The sequence below is a fragment of the Saccoglossus kowalevskii genome, chromosome 16 (assembly GCF_978046115.1).
Source record: "Saccoglossus kowalevskii chromosome 16, keSacKowa6.1, whole genome shotgun sequence".
NCBI lineage: Eukaryota > Metazoa > Hemichordata > Enteropneusta > Harrimaniidae > Saccoglossus > Saccoglossus kowalevskii.
Genome location: NC_140656.1, coordinates 24,414,510 through 24,437,511, shown reverse-complemented (window position 1 = coordinate 24,437,511; position 23,002 = coordinate 24,414,510). Strand labels below are relative to the sequence as shown.

General features: G+C 35.7%; 1 protein-coding gene across 1 annotated transcript; it reads left to right on the top strand.

Moving 5' to 3' along the window:
• Positions 1-1,711: 1,711 nt before the first annotated feature.
• LOC102800711 (atrial natriuretic peptide receptor 1-like) lies at positions 1,712-22,459 on the top strand. Its single transcript, XM_085490949.1, has 22 exons — positions 1,712-2,042; positions 9,564-9,746; positions 10,834-10,998; positions 11,211-11,521; positions 11,707-11,842; positions 12,091-12,209; positions 12,376-12,472; positions 12,932-13,016; positions 13,680-13,833; positions 14,143-14,232; positions 14,389-14,466; positions 15,470-15,574; positions 16,342-16,413; positions 16,939-17,098; positions 17,495-17,644; positions 18,495-18,675; positions 18,812-18,952; positions 19,850-19,973; positions 20,499-20,841; positions 21,651-21,745; positions 21,858-21,940; positions 22,396-22,459. Exons 1-22 carry the CDS (start codon positions 1,712-1,714, stop codon positions 22,457-22,459), a joined length of 3,267 nt encoding a protein of 1,088 aa, XP_085347075.1.
• Positions 22,460-23,002: the final 543 nt, after the last annotated feature.

Genomic DNA, 23,002 nt, shown 5'->3' with positions numbered 1-23,002 from the left:
GACTATTTTGCTCACAAATTAGACTTTGGACTCATTTGATTCAAATAATAACAATTAATTACCAACTTTCAAAAATGACAGGACCTCAATGTCTTTTGTCATTATTTACATGTTCTTTGCAGTTTTGTTGAAATGTCATTTTAATTTCAAATCGTATCCCCCAACCAAACCAAATCTGGAGAAGGGCAAGCAATGTAATGACACAGAAATAAGTACATGTAAAAAAAGTCATGGAGTATTCTGAAAACAGTCAGTCCAAAGACGAATTGTGTCGTTGCCGATTTAGATCTGAAAGGCTAAATCATCTTACTCTTACTTTTTACAATTTTAGGTTAAGTTTAGCTTTAATAATCTAAATAGGCAGATGCATTGGAAGGGCCACGAAACCATGGTTTAACGGAAAAACAAATACATGCAACCAGTTTTGAAAACTCCCTAGACAACAGCCAACAATTGTTTGGTAAAATGGGAGAGTCATCATATATTCATGAGATGAAACTCATGTTACTGTTTTTTGAGGGTGTAATAATTAGCAAAATTAAAAACTATGATAAATGTCACCAGAAAGTGAAGAACTCGAAGATATTTTTTCTGAGAGTCGTTTTGTATTTTGCATAGAAGCCTTTGAATGCGTACAAGGTATTGTGTTTCCATTTCAACCAACATTCAATTTTTTTAAATTTTAGAAAATATTTAATTAATTGAATAATAATAACATTTTGCGAATTTAATATCGGGCTAATTATCATATTTTGGGACATAAAATGGCACATAAAGTGACGTCATCGGAAACACCTTTATGTTGCACTTCAGCTTCGCATACCGGTAGCGTTATCCTCGAGCCTGAGTAATATTCCGCCTATGACCACGCACGTGCTATGCAGTTATTGAGATTTAAACTACAGTGCCGATATAAACTATAAAACCAAACATCCAAACGGTTATAATATTTATAAAACTGGCAACGAGAAACAGGACGATGACGTGGAGTAAATAAATAAATAATTTTTTTTTATTATTATCATTAATTATGGATAAATTGATTTATGATATTAATTGAAATAAGACTATGTCAGGTTATATATGAATAGTACTTGTTCGTGTACAAACTAGTGTTGTACATGGTAATTGCGAAATATATTTCATATTTGATTTGCTTTACATATATATATAACAAATTAAAAAAAAAATGTCTGCGTGACAAGATGTGAGATAGCTGGGAAACGAACAAGTTTTATATGGTCCTCTGATGGGGGTAGGACGATAAGACCGCCATTATGTCACATTTCATTGACTCCAAGCTGTAACTTGACTTAAGAGCGGTGGCATTGTATGTGGTTGACGGTGACCTGTCGGGTTACTTGTTCACAGGCGGGACACGAACGAGGATATACTAACAGAACGTCTACGCTACGAGTTTTCAAACGACCTGGTTGATCCGTGTGTACGGGAGATTGTTTTCAAATGCAGTTATGTGTCTACCAACCAGTGATATTATAATAGTATACACTTGTACATATATTCAATTTTCGCAATAATGAACCGGATTTAAGGACATTAGGAATCTCGACATTTCGAGTGAAACTTCGAAGTCAATACTTAGCGAATGCATCGCGACGGCGCCGCTGTTATCCCTGTTAACAAGCTGTGACGTAATCAATGAACGGATTGGCGGTGGCATGTTATATTGCGTGAATCACACAAGTTTGTCATGAAAATCACAAGGACTACTACCTACTGTCAGCTTTGCGGGATCATTTTATTGTGTTGCGTTATAAACAGTCGATGTACCGTAGTCTATAAAGTCGGTCTAATGATACCGTGGGATACTTCCCCAGATAGGGAATTCGCAGGTGAAACCTCGGCTGGGGCTGCTACGCTGGCTATTGAAACGCTCAATACTAACTCTACTGTTCTGCCGGGCGTAACACTACAGTTGGAATGGAGAGACACGGACTGCGACACCAAAACGGCGATGGAGACGGCCTTCGATCTCATTTCAGAAGGCGTCACAGTGTTCATCGGACCCCCGTGCACTGAACGTAAGTAGATACAATCACTTTGCCCGCTTTCACCTTGAGTCCCGTCATAATTTCATGTTTCTATACTTATACTTTATTAAACACGTAAAATTCCCCAGGAGGAATTAAAATGGTTACATTTACTCTAAACAAAACTAGACTAATAATACAAAACATTAAGACTAAAGTAATGGTTAAAAAAATAATAATAATAATCGAAATAAAAAAAACAATTAAAAAAAACATGAATAGTAATAAATCCCACTAACAGCAATAATAAAAGTAGAAGAAACCATTGTTAAAAAAGTAATAACAATAATGATGCGTTAATGCATTAAGGGTTAACAGTGTACGGCGTTACGTATGGATACAAGAGTCGCCTTCTAGTACTATATTTATTAGCATGGTAACTATAATTTAGAAAAACGCAACGCATATTTCATAAAACTTCTGACAATAACATTTCTTACAATTGTGTCACTTTTAAAATTTTCGAAAATGGGCACCGAACTCGTTTCCATGCAAGTCATACATGTTTATTGCATATCATAATGACCATCTTGAGTTCAACATATTGCTCTCGGCCCAATCTGATTAAAATCCGATGTAGGTAGGCTCCATTTTTTATATACTTTTATTGAAATTTTGGTTTATTTATGGCCTTTTTTTGTCTTACTTGAGTCATTAGTTGCAGACTCGTGTAAGATACTGTCATGGAATTCGAACGCTTGTTCCACGGTGGCTGTGGCGCTTTAATGCCAATATGATGAATAACAACTTGAACGATGTCTCCACAAAGTAGAAAGAGTAATTAATGATATAATTTATCTTAAATGGTTGATGCGGGTCTGGGTACACCAAAACACCTCGTCATGGTGTTTATCGCACGAACCATGAATTACATTGCGTAAATACCCTCTGCCGCTACCCGCTATAAAACTATCATGGAAACACTTATATATAACCGTTCCACACTCGCACACATCACCTGTTCACATTCGGGATAATGCTGTAATCGCAAAGTAATTGTCACTCTCTGCTAAGTCGACTGCATTGCAAATACTAGGACGTGTTGCGATGGGTGCACGGGACAGATATATTCCCGAAATTTTAAAATTGTTTGATTAACATTGCACTCAGCGCGCTAGCCAGATAGATGCGTGACCAAGCAAATAACAAAAATAAAATACGATTATATACAATTCAAATTACAGAATTGCAATAATTGTGTACTGATTTTACGTAAAACTTTATTTGGGCACTCTTTCCACATGTAAGTAAACATTTTTAAAAAACGACATGGCGTTTCCGGCTACATCAATAGCAAGTTTTAAAGTACTTTAACTTATCTGTCTTAGCACTAGCCAAATTATTACTTTACATATATAAGCAAACCAACATAAAATACCTGTTTTATCTTTGAACACTATTTTGCACATTTCAAAAATCGGATCCCTCCGACAATGACCAGTTTTGAAAAGAATTAGTTTTCGCTAATAAAGTTCAAATCACAGCTTGCTTATTCCGGTATTATATCAACACTGCTTTTCTTGCAAAGCAGAGGGAATACAAATTATAATTGTAGAGTGTAACCTATAACTCTGCGTGGGAACATGAACATCAACTTTAACACAGTAAAGTTTTAGTTCACTGACATTCAAGAGACTCTCCGATGTATATTCACTCATCGTTAAGATCATAAATAGATTATCATATCACCAATCAATCTTAATTAAGCAACTTGAACTGAGCGTCAAACATCATAAAACCCACCTCATTCTCACACATCGGCGAATTACTGAGAACACAACACCACGTGACAAAGTTGTCATCGGATTTTGTCAAGGTTGGTTCACAGGTGGAGAGTGCTGGTATTTTTCGATAATCATATATCATATGTGACGTTCCGAAACCTTGTACACAAAATGTGCCGTCGTTTCCCCTAACTAATGAATGAAAAATGTGACCCCTCAGCCAACCAGACATTCCTGGTTTTATGATTACAGTTAAACAAATCCTATTATTAATTATATTCTTATTACTAACCACTTGTATATTTAATTAAGTGTCCAAGCTCATAAAATAAAGACTAAATTCATATTACAAACAGCACGAATCCTTAAGTCATATATCATAACACCAATTCAATGAAACCATGTGAATGAGCGTCATTGTGTTTCCAGGGCAACTCATTTGCTGAACAAGTTAAGCCTAAATTAACCATTTGCAAAGGCGATGTTACACATCGTCTCTGACTCAATGTTTGAAGCTGCAACATTAATTGTAGTATAAGCCACAATAAAATAGGATTTGAATACGTTTAACAAGTAGCTTTAACTCTCCAAGTTATACTATCTGAGGTTTTTTCATTATCAATTTCTGGTTCCAGTCTGTAGTACAATATCCACGTCCAAATCAATTAGTTAATTCGAAGCTTAATATTTCATGGAACAATTACCTAATTATCTATAACTATGCATACTATTAAATGCGCCTAGAAGTGTAACGTAAATAATTTGCACGGTTATTTAATCCAGTTATTAGTTGTGGTGTGTGGTGTACATAAATTATTGTAGACCTCCTCCGAGGATATCACAAAAAATGTTGACCCTTCTCCCTAACAGTCCACCCCTGTACTACCTGTCTAGTTCCTTATATTAGTAGAACAGTCGCCAATACCTTCCTATCTAAGACTGCCTATCACGCGATTATTTGATTTACAAAGCAATAAAACTACGTGTATACACTCGATATCTATTGCTATCTCGACAAATGGTTTGTTGTTTATTTACTCTAATTTGAACGCATGTTACAAGTGTTCCCCTCTACTCAACTGACACATGAGAAACAAGGGATATCACTCTTGTAAAATTACACGCATTCAGAATAATGTGAGTGTGTCTGTCATTCTAAAATAATATCAAGTTTGCATTGCGTTTTTGTTTTTGAAATACAAATTATCACATTGTTGCATCGTATAGCTTCTGTCCACTGGAATTAAGTATAACGATATTATAAATATGTAAACAAGTTCTGATTGAGCTTATTCGGTCCAAAAATGTTTTGGTAATTTTTAGCACTAATTACTGTAAACAGTTGCAATTAAATCAAAAATGACCAAGTGATGTCCGGGTTTACTGTATTTTAATCATGCAATATTCAGACTTATGTTCGCAGCAAACTGTATTGTCCTGCATATAATTTATTCCAGATAAACGTGGAACAATGATAACACTGGATATGTGGACTTTGATAAAGAATCGTTTATTACGGTATTATGCTGATAAATATATCAATAGTCGGGTTGTAAAGAACTGTATGAAATAAACATTAACATCCGGGGACACTTGACTGAAACTTGGACATATAACCTTGTACACGCGTTTTTTTAGTTTGTAAAACGTAAACTAAAACATTTTGCCACGTACAAATGTCCCGACTTTCAGCCTTAAAAGTGTTTCTTTCCATAACATTTTTCGTAGTATTTCATTAAAATAAACACTGATATCAGCTAGCGGGGTTTATTTTAACGGTGACCTCAAACAGCACGCAAGAGTCAGTTTTTTCAATTAGTAGATATGACAGGATGTATAGGGATGACCCATATTTGGCATTCCACCGTCACGTCGGTATGCGACATTGTATAAAGTCGGTCGCCCTTCTACCTAAAACCCCGGTCCGTGCGTTTGTATACGCTGTCAAATTCCTATTATTCGTGACAGTGATTCATAATTTCCCCAGTACGTACACATGCACTGATTGTTTGTTTCTCGCAATTGTAGTATTATTATTTGTGTACAAGGGACATTTTCCTGTATCACAGGCTACCGTAGACGCCAACTTTATGGACGAATTGCCACGGCAACCGGTACACAAAGCGCATTTGCGAAAATAACTTGTATTACAGGATTATGAATTGGATGTGATAATCAAGCTTTGGACGAATTGAGAGGGTCAACTACAACCTCCAAACTACCACAGTGTGATCGAATAAAAGTATAACATTGTGTGAACCTTGTTCTGTATGATTCGTTCACTGCTTCAATACCATAGCAACAATAAAACAAACTGAAATTAATTAATCATGAAACGCGAAAAAAAGAACCATTTTGAATAATTTTGAGTATTTTGTTTTATTTTTTAGTAAATGTGATCGATACACGCACTGTTTATTGTAAATATGTAACACATTTAATGGTTAGTGCACGCATGGCATAATTTTGTATTACGCGGATGCGCATGCACTTTGAATTTCTTGTACGTACTATTAAAGTTCTTCTTCACTTGAGCCATTTGATAAGCCGCATAGTATGTTGCGTGTGTACATATGACATATAAGTAGTAGCAGTCGCTGATTGGCGGTGATTCACAACTTAATAGTTCAACACGTGAAGCTTAACATAAATTTGTTTTTAATCGTATGTCTGTTTATAGAGTGTCTGTACAATGCACTGCCTTGTACTGTTTCAAGCGTGAGTCAACATATATATTGTATATGGATGTTTACAACCCAATTATTGATATTTTTATCAACATACTACAGTAATAAATGATTGCTTATCAAAGTTCACATACTCCGTAAATCCTTGCCTAGTGTTATCTATGATCAACGTTGACACAACCAACAAGCCATACACGTTCCGTTGAAGGTTGGAAACAGTCCATGTCTCATAGTTTGGTCTTGTATAAGGCTCGAAACTAAATTCTAGGTGTTTTATATGGCACAGTCCCCAACGATTGGAGTTGGATTGTAGCAATTATGGAAGAATCAAGGGGTACTTTTTTCGACGAAAATCGGGTGAAGGGTGGGTGTTAGATTTGTCTTCGCGCCCAACATACTCAGTATAACTATTTAAGTTCGACATTTTTGCTTCAATTTTGCCTTCGCGGGCCGTCATATTTAAAACCGCCCGAATACATCGTTTTTAATGATGAACACGTTGGGTGTTTTGGGGTGGGGAGCTTGGGGGGGGGGGGGTCATCATTAAATGGCATTTTAATGAGGATACAAGTATATGGACATTATTGACAGATTAATTTATTATTATTTTCGCTCAATGTTTCAAAGCCCGAGTAATGGTCATTTCAATAATGTCAGGAATACAAAGTTAAATAACATTGCGTTATTATTATATTAAATATTCCATTCCCAGTTTAGTTGCACGATAATAGGTTATTTAAAAGAATCGTTTGTGTCGTAACATACACCAATCAGAGTACAGTAATTGCATATATTGGACGGTCGGAATATAGAGGAAAATAGAAGACAGGGATTCGCATCCAAAACGTGGTTAATCATCAAACCTAATCATCAAAAGACACTTAATACAATAAATCATTACATCAATGTAAAAATATGTAGAAAAATAACGAAATTGCTTTCCCATGCAATAAAATCATTTCCGTGATAATGCAACAGAGTGCCATCAATTAAAATTGTCGATTAAAATGGTGACATATACTGCGTTCGGATGAGTCTGTTTGACCCAAGCTGAATTGCTCGGTCCAATTTGTTCCCCTGAACGCCACGATGTCCGGCTTCCGTCGACAAATCGTCGAGACTGAAACTTGACCATATACGACTCTGATCGTGTGAACGCTGTTGGCATAAAATAAAAACATTCTTCTTTCGTTGTGTGTATTCATGCTGCTGGCGTCAACGGAGCGTATTCATGTTTTGAATTTTATCAATAAATTCCGATCGATATCAGTCTGTTTTCTAAGGTCTATGGGTAAACTAGAAATATCGATGATCTCAAATAAAGAGAGCACAGCGGCTAACGTGCTCAGTCACATACCAAAGTATTGAAGTTTAATCTGCGGGGAAACGAAAATATACTGCACGTATCTAGGTGAAATCATGTTTCTCATCACTTCCCAATATTTAGTCAAATGAGTTGACAGATTTCACAGCACTTATTGGGAGGGCACACTCTCTCCATATCAACAATGTATGATTTTGGATGGTTACTATAGGGCAGCATATAGACAGAGAGTGACGCAACTAAGATAATTACTGTAAAACACAACTATTTAGTTACATTAGCCAGTTAAAAATGTAGCTATTTTAAAGCAGAACTTTAGGCGCATGGAGCTTTGTTCTTAGAAAATGCCTCTATTATGTTTTAATTTTTTTGTTTTTAATTCGCTGTAAGTTCCTGCTAATTCTTGCGTTGAGTCAAATTGCATGTGTCGATGTCATAATAGCTTGCAGTATGTTGTCAAATAAACGTGACGGATTAAGTGCATAATAGAAGCGAAAGGATTTGTCAGGTTTGAAATGACTGTGACCTTGACTGACTATATCTTTCGTTTGGCTTGAAAATTTGAGCGAGTCAGCCGACATAGATTTCATGTCAACTGAAAAAAAATTAAAGCGGCAAAGTTGACGTGACGCGCCGTCTTTGATGTGGGAACTGCGATGTTTATAACGCTTGTAAAACCATGGTAAAACATGGTGACTGTTTGTTTGTTTGTTTGTTTGTTCACACAAAACTCGAATGCGCAGAATATTATTGCAATTACGTATTAGTATGAATGACAAGATGTAAACAGAAAGACAATTTATAGCATTTAGAACTAGGAGTTAATCGCATAATATCCAATTGTGATAAAACTCTAGTTTTCGACCCCAGAATCATATTGGTTTACGATTGTATATCAGTGACGAATGGCATACCAACGTCTGGCAAACTTTCAAGAATATCAGATATAATGTAGTGCCATTGCAATTTAAATTGTCATGTTAATTACATTGTAAATAAGGTGTTGAGAATGTGAGGATTTCTGAATCGTAACTGTAAAGGTAGACCGTATTGTTGTTGTTTTCAACTAAAGTCACTAATCAAATGTCACAATACCCTTGCGAAACACCAGCGGCGTTTCAAGCGAGGGCCGTCAGTCCCGAGCATGGAGCTAAATTTTTTTTTCCATTTCTGGAGTCCATTACAAAATATTTTAATTAACAAGGTTTAAGGAAATGTTGTACATTTCTTATGTTATATAGTAATTTACAGCATTCGTCCGGCATGTATATTGATAAATGTAGAATGTGTAACTTACCTTCTTTATTTACAAATCAGAAAGTTTTTTTTTGCATAAAAGCATTCATGTCAATATTAACTGTTTTTATTTGAGCAGGTTTACATCTTTTAATGAACAACTCACCTTTAGACATAATTCACTTTTTCTTTTTTTTTTCTTTTCAAGTACAAACGTCCAAAAGATTCATTTCATTCCACGCTTATTGTATTGTCTTATTGAAATTTCAACTCAGTGTCCGGTCATTGATGTTTTAGCAACTTTAATCAGTTTAACTGCCCTTAGGTCGTATTTTTAATAACTTTTGGAATACTTATTTTATATTGTATTAAGTTTAAATGTATTGTAGTGTTTTATTGTATCTTATAAGTGAATATTTGTTGTTGTTATTGTTGTTGTTGTTGCGAGGTCCGTATTTGGAAGTTAAATCATGTTGGTTTCAAATGAATAAAATAATATAACAGCAGCCAAATTAAAGACATGTGCTACTCATTATTTTAGCAGCTTCCACTGTGGGATTGATGGCTTCAATTTACAACCTACCCATGGTTGTTTGGTGCCATTGGGAGAGTGAATTAAATGACAAAATCACGTACAATACTTTGTCGTTGACGTATGGTTCACACTTGACCTTCGTAACAGCTCTTATGACTATGTTACGACACTACCAATGGAATGTAATAGGTGAGTTCATGCTGTATTATTTCGTATGACTTTTTCCGTTTCTAGCGTTGTCAACCATTTGCGTCACTTTTTCAGTAAGCTGCGCCCTCTAGCGACAATGTCATTTTTGTGATATTGTAACAGACTGCCTTCAAAATGTTGCAACTTTTCGATTAAAATAGTGACATATACAGCGTTCGGATGAGGCTGTTATATCAAAGCTTAAAAGCTCGGTCCAGTTTGTTCCCATGAACGCCACGTTGTCCAGCTTCAATAATCATCGGGACTGAAACTCGGCCCGATACGACTCTGGTCGTGTGAACGCTGTTGGGTCGTTGGGTCGAGCTGAACTTTAATTTTGGTGACCTGTAACCGTTTTGTTACCAGCATGGCATCAATGGTGTCGATCAGTTATTCGCGATAACAAACAAGTAACCAGGTTCATTACTTTTTATATAACCAAATGTGACAAAGGAACTTTATATCTGCTTTAAACATTGCCGTTGTCACATGTATCGGTAACTTGTGTGGCACAGGTAGTAAAAGTAAGTCATGTATCTATTCGTTGTTTTCGGTTTCCTCACTGATATACTTTTTAAAATTTGATTTTTAAACTGATGATATTCCATTAACAATGCCAATTTTATGCTTACCTTCCACGCACAAAAGGAAAAGCCACATTAAAAAAAAATATCATTTTAACTGGAGCAGTACAGGAGAACAAATTAATTTTGGTCATTTGACAGATTTTAAAACTGCTTCCCGGATCCAAGTTGGATCTTTTCCCTTTTTCTCTGGTTTATGGGGAAACTAATGCAGAACCCTGGCTGAATCATAAGTATATTCGAAGCGTCGTATATAAGTACACGCCAAATAATCGAACAAAGAGGGGTTTCTAATGATAGCAAGTATGGATAGTAATACCAATGTAGAAACTACGTTTGTGTGGAATTGATAGACATAAGAGGGCGCTACAAAAAACGACGTGTTAGTGCCGCGACGCACAAATTAATTGCAATGTTTTCAAGGTGGTTAACCATCCATCATCGGGTTAATACACTGGGTTAATACATAGGGTTGACTAACCCTACTCATGTTTTTCATACAGGTGTGTTGACGACTTCATACGAAGTGTCTTTGGAAACTGTGGCTGAACTGGAGAAACAAGCTCTGGTAAACAACGTGACAGTCAACCGTGTAATGGTCATGTCCAAATCGCCGGATTCACGTGAAATACGAAATAATCTTGAAGTTATGCAACACTACGCAAGAAGTGAGTGGCAGCATTTTTTGAGATTTTCTCAAAAACTTTCAGCATGTAAACCAAGCAACGATAAGATGAACAAAAAATGCATTTCATGTCTGGGATCTCACTTTGTTCACGTTCTCTGTTTTCTAATGGCATTCATTCCCATGCCAAGTAAGAAAACATGGCTTATAATTTCAATTTAATCCAACCTTGTTGATACATATTTCTATTTGCAGTTATCTTTATCTGTGATTTTTTGTTGGAAGATCTTAGTCGTGATACTATGATAGAAGCACATGACTTAGATATGACGCACACCGACTATGTATTTCTTGATATGGCGACAGTTATAAATCTACACGAAGAAGGCACGCCCTGGGTCCGCAACGACAGTGACGACCCCGTTGCTAGAGAGGCCTACAATGCTCTATACACCTTTACATACATGGCAAGAACCGATAACGTGACATATTCTAAATTCACTCGAGATGTTGAAGAAAAGACATCGCAACATCCGTTTAATTATACAATGGGAGCCAATCAAGAGGTAGGTTTAACTGATGAGGTTTACAGACGAAATAATAACCAGTATTAATTCGAAACATAATCTATAACATATATAATAGATAAACTGTTGATAACAAGGCTTGGTTATGTGAGAGCTTTCGTGGTGAGGAGTGGGTAGAACGTAAAAGACAAGTAACCAGCCATAACCAGTTTTCTACTTTGTAGGTTGATTATTATGCAGGGTTTCTACACGACTCTGTTATTTTATATGGACTGGCGTTACATGATGTAATAGAATCTGGGGATGACGTCATGAATGGGACTGCCATATTTGAAACGATGAAGAACAGACAGTTTACAGGTTAATTTAAAAGTCTAATTAGTTATTCATCGATTTTGAAAGTGATAAACTGATAATTTGGCTCTACTCATTACGTATTCATTGTTGGCCGTGTGTCTTACCGGCCACACTGCATCATACTATATTAATGAGAAGGTTGCCATAACGATACTATATATATTGTACAGACGGGAGGTCCATAAACACTACAATATTAACCAGGTATCTTTTAAAAGCGACATTTATATTGTGTTTCGCTTTAATTTCAGGAGGTATCACAGGTCGTGTAGCTATGAATTCCAATGTCAATCGGAATCCAGACTTTTATTTATTCCACATCCAAAATAACCAATACAGAAGTGTGGCGATAGAGTTCAATGTTGAAGAGGTATATACAGTACAGTAAATACTCAATGTTCCTTTTTGTTCTTGTGTGTTTTGTCACATTTACTTGTGATTTTAAAGCAATACACTTCAGATGCATATATTTACTATACTCGAAGTATTCATTATCATAACATTTACTAGTATTATATTTGTGTGACTCTTTGCAGCTTTTCGTGGAAAATCCCAATAATCCAATCATCTGGCCGGACGGTACAACAACCGCGCCACCGGCAGTGCCCGAATGTGGATTTAACGGATGTCCATGTATGTAGTGGTGTCTATTACAGGATCTTTTTTTAGAAAAAAAAAACCGCTTACAGCATTGATAATAAAAATACTCTGAAATAGCCAATTAATTATTTGGGTTCAAATCAAATGACTGTGGGTTTCCGTGTCGCTTGGTATTTTTTCCAAATACGTAATGATTATCCGCCATTTTGTCGTTCTTGTTTCAAGTTCATTGTTATATAATAACTAAATACTCCCCAAGTATGCATTGGAGTTAACACAACATGTTTGCAAGTAACAAACATAGTTTTCATAGGGAAAACTATTCTAGAACTCTTAGAAATGTGACACAACGCGATAGCTTTTGTGGGTGTTTTAGTGTCGCAAAGGAACGACCCACTGAAAGCGCTTTCTTTCGTAACTTGGCCCTCTGTGGCCGCCCTTACTATCCGCCATTTTTATATGCTAATATTCACTACTTGTATTTATTTACAGACGACCCAACTATTCTAACAGTTTCTTTAGTTATACCAACAGTAACCGTTGCTGTTTTAGTTATCATTATATGCTGCATCTATGGGTAATATAAGAATATAAAGCATTTTATTTTATTTTATTATATTATATTCTTTTTCAAACGCAAATGTTATCTTTTGAGGTACGAGGAGCATAACTTTACCGTCGACGTTGTTGTAGTTTTCTCTCCTCCTATATCTTGATAATCGCTACGATAATACAAAATTGCGCCAGATTCCAACTGTTTGAAGTTATCTCACGTTTAATAACATGAAAGCTTATAGTACTTATTGAGTAAATACATTTCAACACATTCGAGTAAACATTTCTTTTTATTATTCATTGTTTTTGGATTTGATTTGAATCATTGACTTTTATTGTAGTGGTTACTCTGAACAATATATTCATACAAGTGAGAATAACAAATCTTCATTACATTTTTGATGGAATTACTACCATGTACTTAAAAAGTGCTAATAAGTGTGATTTGTCTGCCAAGAACGTACACATTTATTTGCAATTGCATAAACTGCAAGGTTCTTATACACCATGTGTACATAGTGTCAGCCTAGAGCGGGAACTGGCACTTCTCACACGATGACGATAGAGTTTCCCGCTCCTTGTTCGCACTTTTTACCAATAGTAAATAGCTCTAAATAGACTTTCTTCACAACGATGCCCCCACAAATAGCGCAAAGTGACGGATTATCGTTGTTGTTGTTAATAGGAAAAAGAAGCGGGAAAGAGACATCGCTAACATGTTGTGGAAAGTGAAATATGAAGACATACACATCGGCTTGCCTCGGAGTTTTTCGCATTCATCGGGGATAAGATTCGGCAGAGTAGCGGGACTGAATTCGCGGAATAAACTTTTAGGCAAAGTATGAGGTTTTCACTATACAATCTAAAACACCTATACCGAGGTCTTTGTTCAAATATCGGTACTTCTAAGAGTCGTATATTATCAAATACGTTGCGATCACCCACGATGCACTGTGTTTAGGCAAACTTTCTTGGGAGACGGAAGAGGGCCGTGTATTGTAACTACGTAGCTTTTTGTTACAAATCATGATAACCACGTGTCGGAAACTAAAAAAACAACCATTTCCAGAAAAGATAGAACAACTATTCGGTTGGTCTGGTGACTGCATGATTGCGTAATACATTCCCATTTATTTTTTTGCAATTAGGACAGTCGTACAACTGTTAGTGGTATGAATTCATTTGCCAGTTTCGCAGCCAAACAAAATCAACTATTCGCTCAAATCGGAACTTACAAGGTTTGTAATCTCTTATTACTGTTTACGCCCATCAGCTTGACGTGATAGATCAATATGTAGATGCTGCGTGTGAGAAATAGATTTATTGTAAACATCTGCAAACATTGTAAATATCTGCTACAATTTAATAAAACAATTTCTCAACTTCGTTTACAGGGCACAATAGTTGCTATCAGTTCACTAAATCCCAATCGATTCAATTTGACAAAGGACGTCATGAGCGATTTGAAATCTGTAAGTTAATCATTTATTTATTATTTGTATACCATTCTTGGCCATGTGATCAATTGTTGCCGTGTGCTTAGTATAGCAACTCGAACACGAGGACTTTTTCGGGGTATAAAGTTAGACCTAAGATAAAAAAACGAGGCCGCAGGCGTGCGTGTTGAACTTTCGTAATTTGTTGTCATTGTTATCATGCAATTTGTATACTGAAATTAAGGCCGTATAATGATCTGCATAATGATCAACTTATGAATATTCATGATCAAACACACGTGTCTGTCAGATCGACTATATGGGAGCTCCGAGTTCGAACCCAACGTACGTCGTTTCTTATTATCACAGCGTTACAATTGTCATGTTATGTGATATGTATAAAACTACTAGGACAACTTCACGTTTGGTGCACGCGTATTGCACACTTTTTAGTGCACTGAGAGCTTGGCTAAGTATAAATTTGGAAATGTGGAAAAAGATGGCCAAGTCGGGTTCGAACCATGAACATATTGCCTTTAACCCCAACTGGTAGCTATACAAAAGACATTTGAATAATACATTCGCCGTCACATGATATGTATGACAGTGCCTTTTGTGTTTATGCAAATGTACCGCTCCACCGACATCAATTGGTCAAAGTAGTTTTCGTTGGATTGTTGTGACATAAGTCGTGAATCGCAACAAAAGTATTACCCACGCAGTCAGGCTCATTGTCACAATTTTGTAAATGACCTTCGTCTTCGGTAAATTCGCAAGATGCTGAAAATACGTGTGGCTGAAACACCAAGGGCACCATTGCGTTTAACCATGGTCGTCACGGGGACAGAGAGATTATCAACACGTTTATACTACGAATAGTACGTTCATACGTACGTTTAGGAAATATTTGTACCTTTGCGACGAGTTTCGGGGAGTTATCTGAATATCATCGCGTCAGCTGGGTCAGATAATCCTCACCAAATAAGAGAATGTGGTGCAATGTGTGCTGAATACTTATTCTAATATATTCTCGTTACAGTTACATGTACTAAGACACGAAAATCTGAATGTTTTTATTGGAGCGGTGCCCGAAGGGGAACACGCGTGCACATTAATGCAGTATTGTGCACGGGGAAGTTTGATGGTAATTACTAATAATTATAAACGAATTTTCATAAAATTATAAAAAGGTTTTTTACGCAATGGCCAACTGAATTATATATATTTTAGGAGAGACATGATTTGTAGGAGGGGGTTGCACTTTTGAGAACAACCAATATAATTTTGAAAAAATTGAGTTGCCATGGTGATAGGAATTACGGGTGTTTTTTTTCTTATTGACAGATAAATTGACATACTGTGATTGAAATAAAAAGCACAGACATACTCATCCATTAATCCGAAATCAATAGTTGTATAGGGATTTCAACAAAATAGAATGAACATATAACAATATATATGGGACAAGGTACATGAGGAAAGAACCAATCGATTATATATAAAGACGGGATGTTTTGAAAAATTCTTCACCATTGCGAGTTAACAGGGCTAAAAGTTTCAAAAAGACAAACTTCCTTGAGGCTTTAAATTGGGGTTCACCTTTTAGACAAGAACCAATAGATTTTTGGAGAGATCTAGACAGGAGTATTTGCGATTCTTCACAATTGCCAGATAAGATCATTGTCTTGCGAATTTGAATTTGAGATAAAGACTAATCAATTATATTTTGGCAAAGATGTGGATCCTGTTGCCACGGAGACATGGGCTTTTTGGAAAGATGTGCCATCTTCACCAGATAACTCAATTATGGTCAAATTCGTGATACTAGGAGTTGCCGTTGAGACATTAAACAAACAAACAAACAAATAGTTAGAATTATCTGCTTATTTTCGTTCATTGCTTGTTTCCTAGGATATTATCGCAAATGAAGACATAAACATTGACGTTATGTTTAAAATATCATTCACCACAGACATCATAAAGGTAAATCATTAGCCGTGGTGTTAAATAAAGTCACCTGGCTGAATAGGGAGAAAATATATTTTTAAAATTTCGATTTCAATGTGAAAATAAAATAGAAAGAAATCCAAAGTACATGTATACGCAGCCTCACGCCATCATGTCAAAATGTTTAACTTGGATGTCCGTAAGAATCATACAATGAGCGCCTAGGATTGATGTTTGGGTTGTCTTATTAATCATATTTTTCAAATTGACACTCTACAATCAATGCCTAGAATCGATATTTGTTATATTAATCGTGGGGTAAAATATGAACAATAGAAAGTTATACAGCACGTGGGAATCCTCTATATTCACGATGACTGACTTATGATGACTATAACCACGGCAATGCGAACATTCTAAGATCTGCAGTGCCCGGCTGGGAGTGTACGTTTTACCCACTATATTCGTGAATATTTACCTACTAGTATATTGAAAACGTGTACATAAACTTGTTATGTCGCCACTTGTTTTGTTTATTATAATATAAATGGCTTATTTTAGGGAATGGAGTATCTTCACAAGAGCAGTGTCCGTTCGCATGGATATTTGAAATCCAGTAATTGTGTCGTCGATAGTCGATGGGTTGTTAAGATTACCGATTACGGAGTTCTGAATACAGCTTTCAAAGACGATTCTCTATCCGACTATCAACTGTATACCCGTAAGAAATGTTAAATACATTTGATAGTTTTGTGTTGCGTTGCTTTGTCTTTCCCATGAATCTTAATCACTTTTAGTTATAGTAAAAAAATGTGTGTGTGTGTTTTTTTTAAATTCACTTTCAATCTAAATTTGAGAAAACCTGCCAAATAATATGCACCCCAATATTTATTCTTTCGTGCTTGTTTACTATGTTTTGTTTTTTTGCAATTTTCGGCAATGATATAATGTATTTTATTCTATGTTGTGAAGTTTATATATGTTGTGTTGTAACGGTTTATTTTATGCAATGTTATCCTGCGTTGCTTTCTAGTATGTCGTGTTATGTTGTACCTTTGAAGACAGAGACTGTACTTTGAACTGTTTTTGCCTTTAACACTATGTATGTCTTACTTAGGACAATTATGGACCGCACCGGAGCTTTTACGTATGGCGAACCCCCCTGCTAAAGGCACACAAAAAGGAGATGTGTACAGCTTTGCGATTCTCGTGCAAGAAATTGTTTTCAGAAGCGAGCCATATTACCTCAATGAAGAAGAACCACAAGGTGAAACCCTTCTTCTTTTCAATATGCATGGTCACGTCTTCTTTGAAATATACATCTAATAAAACAGTATGCGCTCATATATTCTACCTCGTGAATGACGATTACAAGCAGACAAGCAAATGTTATAAAGCTAGCATGTGTTGGAATATATGGTACATGAATCAGGGGAAATTTTCTTATTTATAAAAAACAATTACTGAAACCTATTACATTACATAAATGTAAAGCAAATTTCCCCAATAAATTTAACTCATACCCGTTTAAATTCACACTTCGTGAAAATATACTATTTTATGTTACCACTCATAAGCAAACAACGGAATGAAACACAATTATTTGTGTTAATAAAATCGTTGTTAAGGATTTTTGCAGCTCTAATTGATAATCAAATTGTGTTAACACTTGTTACTTTTGACTGTTGACGTATCAAAGCCAACTGATCTTTAGTCAAACCACAATTGATAAATTGTTCACCCAGACTCGTTACATACATGCATTTCCTTTGGCCCGCAGTTGATACATTATCGGGAAAATGTGACCCACGTTTGCTGCTTGTGTGGCCCACACAAGGTACCAGTAAATTGTTAATTGCACTACTCATACATACATACATGCGCAGAATCCAAGTTACATACATGCGCAGAATCCAAGTTACATAAAAGAAAAGAAAAGAAAAGACTGTAATTGCCTTTACATTTCCTAGTGTCTTGGCATAACCTAACTATAACCAACTGTTTTATTTTTCACTTGAAACTAATGGGTTTTAATAAGCATTGCACCAATCACGAGATTTACGTCATAAATAATCTAGTTACGTTGTGTGGTAATAATGCATCATTGTATCTAACAGACATAATAGAACGTGTAACAAAGTTGGAGAACCCTCCATACAGACCGTACTTGCCACACGATATAGACGCGTCATCGGCAGAAGTTATACCGTTAGTACTTAAGTGCTGGTCAGAAGATCCCCAGGAAAGACCCGACTTTACTCAAATACGCAAAACGGCACATATCCTGAATAAAGGAAGGTTTGTATTGTATTGTGCCCGTTGCATATTTATTACATATACTGTTGTGCATTTAGTATAGACTGTTAAATTTGCGATTCTGACCCGCAATTGTTTGTGGAATTCCATTCATTATTATATCTCTATATATTTGCAGACGCGCACATATTTTGGATAACATGATTGAAATGATGGAGAAATACACAAGTAATTTGGAAGAAATCGTAGCTGAGCGAACAGACGAATTAATTCGAGAAAAAAAGAAAACAGATATGCTGCTTTATAAATTGTTGCCAATGTATGTATCAACAAAAACTTGTTACGGTTTGTTGGTTTGTCCGTACTGAGAGGTCAATCAGATCGCGGATCGTTTTTCGAAAATATTATTTTCTTAAAATCGAATTGAAAACATGTATTCCCAGTGGAACACGTGGAATCATTGAATGTCCAGTTGTTGGTGTTGTGCATTTACACATGCTTTAGTACACACATGCAAGGCATACATGCCGTATAATATGGTGTTAGAACTAGCCATCTGGTTAGACAGGATTGAATGCCCTGTAGGTCACCAATGATATATACGGGATACCGAGCTGTACTTCCAAAGCTGTATATAACAATGTTGTTAAGGGCACGGTTATCTATAGATCAAAATGAAAATGTATTTGACTATGCACGCAATGACCTCATTGATAGGTCAGTCATTTGCTTTGTGCGATGTGTGTGTGTATTTTTATAATGTTTGAGTATGTAACTGCCAAAACATTTTTTTACGATAATTCATACCTTGATATTATCATAATGAATTTTCAAATAAAATTATTTACAAATGCTCAAACAAAGTGAACGTTAACCACATTGCCGGCTCTTTACTATCTAAATGTGCATTCTATTTTTTCGGCGTTACATCAATACGCAATATTATATCAACATACGATGTTGCTGCATATAATCTAGGGTAAAATCCATCTCTAAATTTAAATATTGCATCCGCATCTTTGTTTGTTGTCCAGTGAACATCACATCAGCGGCAATCTGTTCATTTCTAACAGACATAGTTTGCTGCCATAAACGGAAACTGTGGTATTGAGAATTACGATATTCAAAAATACTAATTCATGACATAGCAAAATAGCCAAATTAAAACACACCTTATGACAGATTTAATCATCGCTTTCGATTTCAATTATTTTAGATCCGTGGCTGAACAGCTGAAGAGTGGCCAGTCAGTCTCAGCAGAAACGTTTGATTCGGTATCTTTGTTCTTTTCTGATATTGTTAGCTTTACAGAAATTGCTGCACAAAGCACCCCAATGCAGGTAAGAATCACATCACTTGTCACCAATCACCTTGATGCAATGAATAACCGACATTATTATACACATCTGTCACCCTTAACGCCATAAGAGTGCCGTAATTTTGCAGTATTTTATGGGGTATTTTCATCCAACCATATTAGGAAATGCGAATTCCAAATATGGAATGATTGCGCGCTTAAGCGTCCTCTAATAATAAAAACAAACATGGCTGCCACCAGGGTTTGACCGAACTTCACACAAAGAAGTTCGTTGATTCTGTTCTAAACATTTAGGATTTCGGCATTTCCATGATGTATCCTTAGAAGGAAAAGATGTATAATAATAATAAGGATATTACGAGGATACCTCAAAGTATGCACTCAGACAGTACGCCATCGCATCGACCTCCGATGCGCGTCGATCGATTGCGCCGCTGTACTGTCTTCGTGCATACTTTGAGGTATCCTCGTAATAACCTCATATTATGAACGTTTCACGCTTATAATAACTAAATATTGCGCAATTATTTATGTGTATCATTAACAGGTTGTTGATTTCTTGAATGACCTGTACACCTGCTTTGATGGCATATTGGAGAACTATGACGTATATAAAGTAGAGACTATTGGCGATGCATATATGGTTGTATCAGGTCTGCCTGAACGTAACGGCAATAGACATACTTCGGAGATCGGCAACATGGCGTTGGATCTACTCAGTTCGACGTTAAATTTTACCCTGCGTCATATCCCGGAACAACAAATCAAAATACGCATAGGTCTACATACGGGGAACTGTGCAGCCGGTGTTGTGGGTCTTGCCATGCCACGCTATTGTTTATTTGGTGTTACTGTTATTATGGCTTCTCGTATGGAATCAAATGGAAAACGTGAGTTACCTGAACCATTTTGAGTATAATGTTTGTTTAAATACATAATGCGGGGTGTATGTACATATACCTCACACAAGTGGAAGCACACTAGCGTTGATTTTTGCCGAACCATGTTTTTTTTTTATTTCAAGATAAATCATTCATTACTTATTGTATACTCTTATGTTACAATTATGTTACAATGTTAATTACGGATAATTACGGTCTATTTACAGTTAATTTATGTATCAATTATACAGGTTTTGTGTTCAATCACAGTTCCTCAGTGAATAATGACTGTAAAATTTTAATAGTTTAAAAAAACACATTATAAAGAAATATAACAACACATGGGGAGAGAATATCGTGGTAACTTTATGTGTAAGCGTCCAGCCATGAATATCCACTGACATTTATATATGTGCATTGAATAAATTAAGAAAACAATAATGTATGTTATCAGATATAATTTGTTGTTTTAGTATGTCGCATGCTTAGTAGACTATTACAGTTTTGACACTTTTCGAATCTTCTTGCTACTTTTCGGCTACATACCCTTAGCATAGATCATTTGTTATATGTTGTATTGTCTCACGCGTACGGTTAATGTTTTGGAATTAGTAACAGAATATGTGGAATGTTACAATAGGAAATTGCGTATATTAGAGCTCAGTTTACTATTTTTCTGACATCGTTTTTTTTACTGTGTAAAACGATTGTGATAATTTTATTTTATCGATTAGTTTGTGTTATTGGTCTATGAATGTTGATATGGACTTGTTAACTTTGAATTATTTCTTACTCACAACCCATTCTATTCTGCATAGCATTACGCATTCACATTAGTTCCGATATGAATTCGGCGTTACATGCCCTGGAAGAAGGATTCGAAACAAAGCGAAGAGGAGACGTACAAATAAAGGTAAAATAGCATACAGCTGTCTCCAGTTTGTTTTCTTTTTGTTGTCCTCCCATACATCAATTTTTAATAATAATTTATTTATTTTATTTAACAAATCTACATTGACTTTTAGGGCAAAGGGACGCAAACAACGTACTGGTTAACTGGAAAACAGGGATACGAAAAACAATTACCCAAATGGGATCGGGAAAGTCTGTAAGTCTGTAATATCTTGTGTGTAGACCAAATAAATTTTACTTTCGTTCTAAAAGTGCCATGATTTGCCCAATGAGTATTTTAGTGCAGTGATGTCAGCTTCACGTTCCCGGAAAAAAGAATATTGTGCAGCAAAAGGAATTATATCTAGAAACAATATCGTATGGCTGTATATCATAAAAATCTAATGATACATATATATTAACATAATAATGTAAATCGTTTAAATTTGATAATTTAACGTAGCTCGTGAGGACAATATTACACGAAAATATTCGTTCTGTGTCTTTAAGATTCCTGTGAAATTCTCACTGCTACAGCATTTCACAATTTTCACAGACTCTGGGACAAATCTTTCTTTCGCAAAATTGAAGTGGTTTACTTCGAACAATAACAAGTTCAATCTACAAATTTAGGAATTGTGCAGTAATAGTTTCTCTTTGTGATTTTTCTAGTGACAGCACAGACAGTGCAGTGGCTGGCCTGATGGACAGTCCAGTACTGTCCGTGAAAAAGTGACGGACATCAGGATCATAAACCCAAGATTCTCATTATATATGTTAAAATTACATATTCGAATTTGGTCGAAAGATGAATATTAAAGGTTTATACAGCAAATATCTAAGCTGGGCGGCGACTCCCTGTACAGTAACGAACAGAAGAATTCATATTTATAACATTGAATATTGTACGAGGCTGTTATAACATATGGGACGAGACCGTATGAAGACACCGTGATTCAGGCATATTTATATAACCAGTATACACTAAGTCAGTATATATACAATCCAGCACATTTTGTGTACATTGTATAACACTATATTTAAATTGATATATATATATATATATATATATATATATGGCCAAGCACTGCTGTCAATATTTCATGTATGAAGTTAATAAACGATATAGGCCGTGTTGATAAAGATTATTAAATTTATATAAACCTAGTGATGGGTTGAATCATTTGCATTACCACAACTGAAGCCAAACATTCGGTGAATCTTTCTCACAAACGACATGCTTCATGGTAAGCATACTTACTATACACTGGTGTCTTTA